The sequence below is a fragment of the Setaria viridis genome, chromosome 7 (genome assembly GCF_005286985.2).
Source record: "Setaria viridis chromosome 7, Setaria_viridis_v4.0, whole genome shotgun sequence".
Lineage (NCBI taxonomy): Eukaryota > Viridiplantae > Streptophyta > Magnoliopsida > Poales > Poaceae > Setaria > Setaria viridis.
The window spans coordinates 32435050-32445056 of NC_048269.2; the positions used below are offsets into that span (position 1 = coordinate 32435050).

General features: G+C 45.0%; 1 protein-coding gene across 1 annotated transcript; it reads left to right on the forward strand.

Annotated features, from left to right (window-relative positions):
* Positions 1–4063: 4063 nt before the first annotated feature.
* On the forward strand, positions 4064–6740 carry LOC117865696 (uncharacterized). The gene is made up of 3 exons (XM_034749930.2): positions 4064–4496; positions 5071–5294; positions 5889–6740. Exons 1-3 carry the CDS (start codon positions 4163–4165, stop codon positions 6489–6491), a joined length of 1161 nt encoding a protein of 386 aa, XP_034605821.1. The 5' UTR covers positions 4064–4162; the 3' UTR covers positions 6492–6740.
* Positions 6741–10007: the final 3267 nt, after the last annotated feature.

Genomic DNA, 10007 nt, shown 5'->3' on the forward strand with positions numbered 1-10007 from the left:
GGGCGAGGCGGAGCGTGGCTCCTCCCTCCCGTATTGGGCCGACGGCAGTTTTCATTACCTCAGGTGGGCCGGGGCCTTCATGGGCTTCGAGAGGTCGTTAATATTTCCCCCAACACTAATGATGAATTAATTAGGTTTAATAGATTCGTCTCGCGATTTAGCCTAGAAATTCTGCTATTAATTTTGTAATTAGCTCATTCGTCCTATTTAGCATCCGAACGTCCGATGTGACATGACTAAAGTTTAGATCCTATCTCCCAAACACCCCCTAAGTAAACTCAAAACTTTATATATCACATAAGGGAATAGTATAATATTTAGTGGCATACAAGAAACTTGATTATTCATGGTGCCAGGTTATAGCGGTGTAATGATGTAAGAGGGTGTTTGGCACACAGGGGCTAAAATTTAGCCCCTATCACATCGGATGTTTGGACACTAATTAGAAGTATTAAATATTGGTTAATTACAAAACTAATTGCACAACCCCTAGGCTAAATCGCGAGACGAATCTATTAGACCCATTAGTCCATGATTTGACAATGTGGTGCTACAGTAACCATTCGCTAATGATGAATTAATTAGGTTTAATAGATTCGTCTCGCGATTTAGCTTAGAAATTCTGCTATTAGTTTTGTAATTAGCTCATATTTAGTCATCCTAATTAGCATCCGAACGTCCGATGTGACAGGACTAAAGTTTAGGTCATAGAGGCCTTTTCTATAAATTGTCGTGAAAAAGTTTTCAATCCCCTTTCTTATTTTTTGGACTTGTAAAGTTTAGAGCGCTTTGTCGGGTGTGTCAGTAAACATTGATGAGCGAAGACACCGTAGCCGCCGCTGGGGGCGACTTTTTTGTTTTTTAACCCTTTTTTCGAAAGATTCTCACAAATAGGCCCCTGGCGGAACTAATTCCAAAAATGGACCCTTAGCTTGGCGCCATCCACGCTGGCGCCAAGCTACAACGTCTCGGCGCCAGCCATCCTGGCGCCAAGGTCTTTGCACAGCTGCTGACGCGGATGCCGACGTGGCGGGGGCTTGGCGCCAGCCATGATGGCGCCAAGCCTTGGCGCCATGCGCCATGGATCTTGGCGCCGAGCTATCTACGCCGTACCCCTCACGTTTCGAACTAAATAAGTATAATTATTCCGAGAAGTGTGTAACAAACTAAGCTGTGGTTCAACTGGTTAGGGGGTGGAGGTGGGTTCCTTAGCCTGGGGACCCGAGTTCAAACTCCAGTGTTGAACCTTTTTTTTCTACATTTTATTTTTTTGATTTGGAAGGCAGGGTAACCCGACATGTACAAACTCTATTATCGTAGGATACGAGATTTCGTAAAATAAAGTTGCACCGCTTGTTTACCTGTACAACAGAGAAAAAAATAAAATGTAGAAAAAAAAGGTTCAACACTGGGGTTTGAACTCAGGTCTACCAGCTAAGGAACCCACCTCCACCTCCTAACCAGTTGAACCACAGCTTAGTTTGTTCCACACTTCTCGGAATAATTATACTTATTTAGTTCGAAACGCGAGGGGGTACGGCGTAGATAGCTCGGCGCCAAGATCTATGGCGCCAAGCTTGGCGCCAAGATCCATGGCGCCAAGCCCCCGCCACGTCGGCATCCGCGTCAGCAGCTGTGCAAAGACCTTGGCGTCAGGATGGCTGGCGCCGAGACGTTGTAGCTTGGCGCCAGCGTGGATGGCGCCAAGCTAAGGGTCCATTTTTGGAATTGGTTCCGTCAGGGGCCTATTTGTGAGAATCTTTCCAAAAAAGGGCTAAAAAATAAAAAAGTCGGCCGCTGGGGCGTAGGTTTTTTCGCAGTCCGATCAGTCTTGCCTGAACACCGGTCGTGCACTCTCTCCTTTTCATGCCCGAAAGTTCAGAAAGAGGGTCGGCCCGGAAAGAGAGAGCGTTTTGAGAGGATGTCAAGTGGCTTGGGCCGGAGCCCCTGATAGCCCCCGAGGGATGTGCGACCCTGAGGCAGAGCTAGGGTCGGATATCCCTGAGTTCGAAGCGAAACTTGAATGGATCCAACTCAAAATTCTTTTTTCCGTAAAATTTTTAATTTACAGAAGTGTCATGTACAGAACTTGGAAACGAAAGCTAGGGGTAGAAACGTCTTAGCTGTTCTATGTTCCAGGCGGAGCCGCCCCTCTGGGGGAGGCCCGCCGGCGCGCGCCTGGCCGCTCGCCGCTATCCCTCTGCAGGCGCGTATGCTGGAGGAGGAGGGTGGCCGCGCACCAACTGTCGTCGCGCCCCGCAGATGGCCTCCTCGGTGGCTGTAGCCGCCGGGTCATGATGAGGGCATTTCGTCGTGACTCCGGTGTCCGTCGGGAGGGACGGCGGCATCCGCCGTCCTGCCGATGGCTCGCGGAGAGCGAGCGTCACATCCCCGCTGCCGGGCGCGCGGGGCCCGAGGACGGGCGAGTCTTTCCTCTGCTCCGAGCGGTGCAGGCCATGAGTGCCTTGCGGCGAATGGAAGGAGGCCGCAGGTACTGTAGCTTGTACAGTGCGACCGTGCATGGGTACTTGCAGTGGTTGCGTGAGGAGCGCGATCAGCCCTCTTCCTGACATACCTGCGGCGCATTTATGGCGAGATTGACAGGGGGACCCACGAGATCTGCGCCCGAGGCGGATACATGTCGGGCGGGCCCGGATCAGCCCGACCCCAGATCTGCGGTCGGGCGAGGCGGAGCTTGGTCTTCCGGGGGTCGGGGATGCCCGACCCCGGAACTTGGGGTCGGGCGAGGCGGAGTGCAGTATACAAGAGGTCGGGAGCATCCGACCCCGGGTTTTCAGTCGGTCGGGTCTTTCCTTGTTGGGCCGACGGCAATTTCGCTACCTTAGATGGGTCTGGGCCTTCATGACTGTTGCTTTAAGAGGGAGGCCGTTAATATTTCCCCCCGACAACACCGATCTCCATTTTCCTTCTGTAACTTGATTTTATTTCAATGCACTTCAGTAGGGGTTTCGTCCTCCTGTTCCTTCAAAAAAATTCGCTTGTGCCGTTTCCAAGAGACCCCTATGCTGCATAGACAAATCCTATATGTAGGTACCAGTTTTTTTATAACTAGGGACTTACGATTTGATGATGCATGTGCACAATACGTAGTGGTATAGATACGTCTATTATTATATGTGGATAATTTAGTAATGGTTACATTGGAAAAGTGATATTTCGAATAGAATGACATTTTAGACTTTATGCTAGCGCTAGTGTCAAAAAACATTATAGTGATACCATTTGTGTTATCTTATCATGATACCCCGTATACTACCTATGTATGCTACCCATATCGCACGTGAAATTTTAGTACTATACAATTAATCTTAACCATCGGATGTTTTTATACTAATCCCTTTCGAACACTAGTATAGCCTAATATTGTGCATCGTAAAAGAGCTCATCTATGATGCCACTTTGATTCACTGTGCACTATCCTAGCTCTATACCCCACATGTTATAATTTTTTACTGACAAATTTGATTCCAGCGTTGAGCTCAGTTTGTCTAATCTTAATTGTGCCTACACCTAACCTTTGTCAAGTGCCAACCAAACACGCTAATGTTGTTGCCTGAGCTGAGACCGCACTCTTTTCACAGAAATCGCTACTCGCTCTATGCACTGGAGCCTACCCGGCCACAAGCGATGATGTTTGGTTGCTAGCCACCATTTGCTACATCTATCCTTTGTCAAGTGTGGCAAACTACAAAATAAAGAAATTTGAAGCCACATTTTACCATAGCAAAGAGAATTTTGCTATATTTTTTAACTCTATGACATGTGGAGCTCAAAAAGAATATTGTCTAAAGTTAGTGGCCAACCAAACACCTACCAATTGATCAAACTTGCCTAAGCTTAGGTATGCCAAGATGTGACAGGGAATCAAACACCCCGTAAGCCCATCAACCCCTTATGCCAGATAACTCAAACAGGGCCCTAATCATCAAGCTCCAGCTTTGGGCCATCCCCATGTCATCCAACACGGGCCGGGAGAAATGTACAGGCCCTTTACTGATCCCAGCAGCCCGCGGACCTCTCTCACCTCATCAGTCAACAAGCCCACCCCGGCCGTCCCAACACCAATCCGAGATCTAGAGGCATCTCGCTAGCCTTCTCTTCGGCGGCGGGGCAAAAACCCTAACCTTCCCGGCGGCGGAATATGGAGGCGATGGATCTGGAGGCGAAGCTGGGTGAGAACGGCCACGGCCACAAGAGGTCTGATCTGGATCTGGAGGCGAAGCTGGGTGAGAACGGCCACGGCCACGGCCACAAGAGGTCTGATCTGGATCTGGAGAAGGCCGCGGGTCAAGTGCTTCAGGGCGGCGATGCTAAAAGGCCGCGCGAGGCCAACAACGGCGACCACCACAGCGCTATGGAGACGGATGAGGAGGAGGAGGAGGAGGAGCTGGGGCCGGAGGGTTGCTTTGAGTTGCACCGCAAGAGTTGGCTCTCGATGTTCGGCAGAAACGGCGCCATCCCCTTCGAGGCCGAGAGTACGTATTCGTCTGCACATCTCTCTTGCTTCTCCTCGTCTTGATCAGCTTTTCCTCGTCTTGATCATCTTGTTGGAGCTTTCTTCAGTCGTGGCCAACGGATTAGGATCCACTCAAAAACCGTAATTTCAAATCCGTAGCATTTGTTTCTTTTCTTATATCAAGGAGGCATGATTAGACGCGTGAACTTGCTGGGGACTGGTGCTTGAGATCAATGGTAGGAGGTTAGAAAAAACGTCATGATGTGGGTCATCCGTTTTAGATCCTGTTGTTTACAAAACCTACTGATTCTATTTTAGAAAGAATAAAAGATAATATTAAATGTTAATATGAACCCCGTTTCAATCCCATATTGGCTTGAGATCTATATGATTTCCCCATATATTTGCTCCTAATTACATTGTTTGTCAAATGTTTATAGTAAAAAAATCCCCTTTCCAAGCCATTTTATCATATGCAGCTATACGAGTAACAGTTTTTCCTTATGCACAGCATTTGTTTGCTTCATCATCAATCAATTATGATGTCTAGGTATAGATGACTGGACTAACAAATAACCCCGTTCCTTTTTCAGCCCAGTACCCTCCCATGTGCTACACGGACATACCGATACTGCCATTAACTGCTGGACCTGGTGATACCATGGAGGTCTTCTTCGTCAAGGTGACTCAGATCACCAGCGACCTCCAATGGCCACTAGATGTCTATGGCATTGTCGCTGTGCGCGATTCCCTAGACTGGAAGCGCAACTACCTCTTCAGGCGAGGCAGAGATAATTGCCAGACCCTCACCTCTCAGGCATGTTCAAACATCTGTGTTTCAACTTCTGTCCTATTCCATTGCCCATTTAATCTACTATAAGCATCTCAATGCATGTATATGGTGTAATCTGCTTGGTAGTACTGGTAATATCAGCTGATTTTTATGGCGCTTAGCTCCAAGCTAGCATTCGGAAGAAATATTTATACAGGTTGATACTGTGAATTAGGATCTGAACCTTTCCATCAGAGATACTTTATGCATGTTGCTGCTGGCTCTTAAAACGTAAATAGTAAAACTTGGTTATATTTTTAAAAGTATATCAAATGTAGTTTTTATAGTTGGTATCCACTTCAGTTCTTGGTTGGCTGGCCCTGACATGCAAGATTTCAGTAGGTGGGCACATTCCTGATCCTTAAATCTGCATTTTAGAGGATGCTATTAAGTGGTTTTGTATGTGCATCACTAGTGAAATAAATTGCTGGCTGCTGATTCACCTTTAGTGATGGTGTTTCCAAAGGCAATTGAAATCTGCGGGCTTTTAATTTGTCTGGCTGCTGATGCACCTTTAGTGATGGTGTTCCTAAAGGCAATTGAAATTTGCTGGCCTTGAATTTGTGTCACTGTATGCAGGATTCTCTTTTGGAACTTACAGGTCCTAGCCGAGCTATCCTGCTGTGGGATGAGCCTATTTTTGAGATTGACCTGAAAGTGAAGGACACAGGGAGTTCATTGTCTGAAGATGACAAGATTTTATGCTTGGATTTCTTTGGATACAACAACATCTCTTACAGAGGCAGTCTCAGTTACACCAGAACAGAGGTGCTTTCAAGCAAGCATAGCACAGTGGAGGTCAGGTACGCTCATGTCAAGCGCTCCGTGGAGGCGACCATCACTGCCCGCATCAGCAAGGGATCAGGCAACTTTAGTGCACGCCTCACTGCCTGCAACACGGGCATTGGTGAGGATGTAGTGCTGCTGGACACCAGGGGCAAGGAGGTGGTCGTCAACGAGGATGGGGAGGTCACACTGCAGCGCCGAGTAGTCGTCGTGGAGGAGAGGGCTGAACTGATCCTTGGCATCAAGGCTGAACAGCTAGGTGACGCTGGCGAGAGCAGCACTAAGCTTGAGAAGAAGTTTGGTTTTGTACCTAAGTCAGCCCTGAGAAATCAAGGCTATTTTCACATTGGATCCTCGAGCCTGCACATGGTGGTTGCATGGTCTCTTCTTCCTTAGATTACTTCAGAACTGTGTGTCATCGTACCACGACATGACTCGGCCACTGACTTGGTGATGCTATTACCTGGCAAACTAATGTTGCTTCCTTCGGGTGGTTTAAGTTATTATGTAGTTGTTTTGTAGTCAGTGTACCTAGTGTTATAACATATGTATGTAAGATGCTTGTGAACTGATGTCTGGTACTTGTTCTGGTTATGCTGCCATGCAGATTTAATTTATGTAAGCCTCTAGCCCTGATTATATCTATTTCTTTGTCGAGTCAGTATGCATTTTGATTTATATGTTACATAAACAACTACTACCTCCATCCATAAATATATGAAGTTTAGGACAAACAAATTAGTTCAAAAATGGTCTAATTTGCTTGTCCTAAGCATCATATATTTGAGGACGGAGGGTATAATTCATCCAACTGATGAGTGTGTGCGATGAACATTTCTGCCACCTAATTACTCTCTATTTACATTTCGTGAGAAAATAATAAGATATTTACCACCTGCTCTGTTGGGCTTCGTCAAGCTGCCATGTTCAACATGAGCCCCTCGTACACTGGTTTCGTGGCCATCTTGATTATTTACCCTCTCCACCACTTTCGTTTCATTCATTTACATTTTCTGTTCATATTCACTGGCACAGGAATTGATCAGACTGCCCTCGTGGCCAGGAAATAAAAAGTTCCTTCAGTTCATCCAAAGCAACCGCTGGAACCTGGCACCATGAATCTTTCTCTTTGAAAAAAGTATCTTGTATGCCACTAAACATTATACCATTCCCTTATGTGATATATAAAGTTTTGAGTTTACTTACGTCATTACGTGCCAGTACTTAAATTTCCATTCTCTTCCGTGCTATCTCGGTTACTTACTCAAAATCCAATGAAGAAGGACGTTTTTGTCCAATTTTCTTACGTACCGCTGAAATGCAAAGGGTGAAAACTTTCACATACTCCATTCACCTAATAAAAACCGCAATTCTAACACTTCAAAAAAATCCTAAAAAAAGTGCAATCCTTCGCTTTGGACCACTAGGAGGGCCTACTTAATTAGCTTAAAGATAACCGGTCAAAATACATTTGCTAGTCTCAATTACTTTGCATGCCGTAAATTTACGCTAAGGAAAAAGAAAAGACAACATGCCTAAATAGTTGGATTTGGATAGTTCATAAGGAATTTGACAATGATATTAATTCGTCTTGTGATGTGATATGATCAAATTAGACAAACATGCATGCTCCCTCTGTCAAAAAAACAAATCACCCAAGAAATTGTAGGATGGATTAAAAAAAACAAGGAGTTAAAATGACCTTATTTATTCTGGTGCTAATTGACTGATGCATACCTGTGCATATAAGCACGTACTAAATTAAGTGTAATAACTTATTTTTTTTGACAAATTTTGAATGATAATATCCGTATCAAAATAGCTGTCAATGACACTTAGTCTTAACCATTCATATTATTAAAAAATTATTTAAGCATCATTTATTTTGTTTTTGTTTGTGGCTTACTTTACCATCATAAATATTCTTTTCGTACGTTTACAATAAATTTTTAAATAAAATGAATGGTCAGATGTATCAGAAAAAATTAACAGCGATAAATATTTTGCTATGGAGGAAGTATATTTATTTTTGAACGAAGGGACATGAAAAACCCTAAGGCCCCGTTTGGATCATTGGAATTGAATTCCATCCTAATAATCATAATTTAGACACAAATTAATTAAGCTAATATAATTGTATGTGGAATATAGTTGTATATTATAGTTGGTGATATGGGAGAGATACTTGTATGCTGCACTTCTACTGTAGAGAAGCGAGTCTAAGAGCGTGCTATAAGAATTGAATTCCATCTAATAACCATAATCTATAGAATCAATTTCCATCTCCCACCCCATGAATTTAAGATAGGCTTATATCTAAACTTTGGAAAGTTGTGGAATGCCACATTCCAACATAAATTAGCCTACTCCATTGAATAGATAAATAGATTCCAATTCCTTGGACCCAAACGGGGCCTAAGCAAATTCCCTATCTGCCATTAAAAATTTAACTCATTCCTTACGTGCCATCAAAATTAACTCCATCCCCTCAGTGCCACTGAAAATTTAACTCCATCCCGTACTTGCCATTCCGTTGGATTCTACCGTCACTTGCCGTGAAGGCCTCTGTGGGTCCCACATGAAAGTGGGAGAGAGAAAGAGAACTCCTTTCCCCCCTCCCGATCTCCCCTGCGCCTGTTCCGCCCGCCATCTGCTTCCAAGCCCTTTCGCCTCCTCGCGCGCCCTTGGTTTTCTTGCGCCCGTCTTCCTCCGCCCGGCGCCGCACCCTTTCTCCCCATCCCCCGTCGAGCTCTTCGCCCTCCGGCGATGGGATCCTGGGCCCGGGGTCGGGCGAGGCGGAGTTTCGCGGCGGGGGGTCGGGAGTCCCCGGGGTCGGGCGAGGCGGAGTTTGGTCTTTAAGGGGTCGGGAACGTCCGACCCCGAGGCACCGGGTCGGGCGAGGCGGAGCGTGGCTCCTCCCTCCCGTATTGGGCCGACGGCAGTTTTCATTACCTCAGGTGGGCCGGGGCCTTCATGGGCTTCGAGAGGTCGTTAATATTTCCCCCAACACTAATGATGAATTAATTAGGTTTAATAGATTCGTCTCGCGATTTAGCCTAGAAATTCTGCTATTAATTTTGTAATTAGCTCATTCGTCCTATTTAGCATCCGAACGTCCGATGTGACATGACTAAAGTTTAGATCCTATCTCCCAAACACCCCCTAAGTAAACTCAAAACTTTATATATCACATAAGGGAATAGTATAATATTTAGTGGCATACAAGAAACTTGATTATTCATGGTGCCAGGTTATAGCGGTGTAATGATGTAAGAGGGTGTTTGGCACACAGGGGCTAAAATTTAGCCCCTATCACATCGGATGTTTGGACACTAATTAGGAGTATTAAATATTGGTTAATTGCAAAACTAATTGCACAACCCCTAGGCTAAATCGCGAGACGAATCTATTAGACCCATTAGTCCATGATTTGACAATGTGGTGCTACAGTAACCATTCGCTAATGATGAATTAATTAGGTTTAATAGATTCGTCTCGCGATTTAGCTTAGAAATTCTGCTATTAGTTTTGTAATTAGCTCATATTTAGTCATCCTAATTAGCATCCGAACGTCCGATGTGACAGGACTAAAGTTTAGGTCCTATCTCCCAAACACCCCCTAAGTAAACTCAAAACTTTATATATCACATAAGGGAATGGTATAATATTTAGTGGCATACAAGAAACTTTTTTTCAAAGAGAAAGATTCATGGTGCCAGGTTATAGCGGTTGCTTTGGATGAACCGAAGGAACTTTTTATTTCTTGGCTAAGAGGGCAGTCCGATCAATTCCTGTGCCAGTGAATATGAACAGAAAATGTAAATGAATGAAATGAAAGTGGATAATCAAGATGGCCACGAAATAAATGGACGAAGCCCAAGTTAGGAACAGAAAATGTAAATGAATGAAACA

Coding starts and splice junctions, on each gene's coding strand:
- LOC117865696 (XM_034749930.2), top strand. CDS start 4,163: ATGGAGGCGATGGATCTGGAGGCGAAGCTGGGTGAGAACGGCCACGGC. Junction 4,497..5,070: donor CATCCCCTTCGAGGCCGAGA/GTACGTATTCGT, acceptor TTCCTTTTTCAG/CCCAGTACCCTCCCATGTGC. Junction 5,295..5,888: donor GCCAGACCCTCACCTCTCAG/GCATGTTCAAAC, acceptor CACTGTATGCAG/GATTCTCTTTTGGAACTTAC.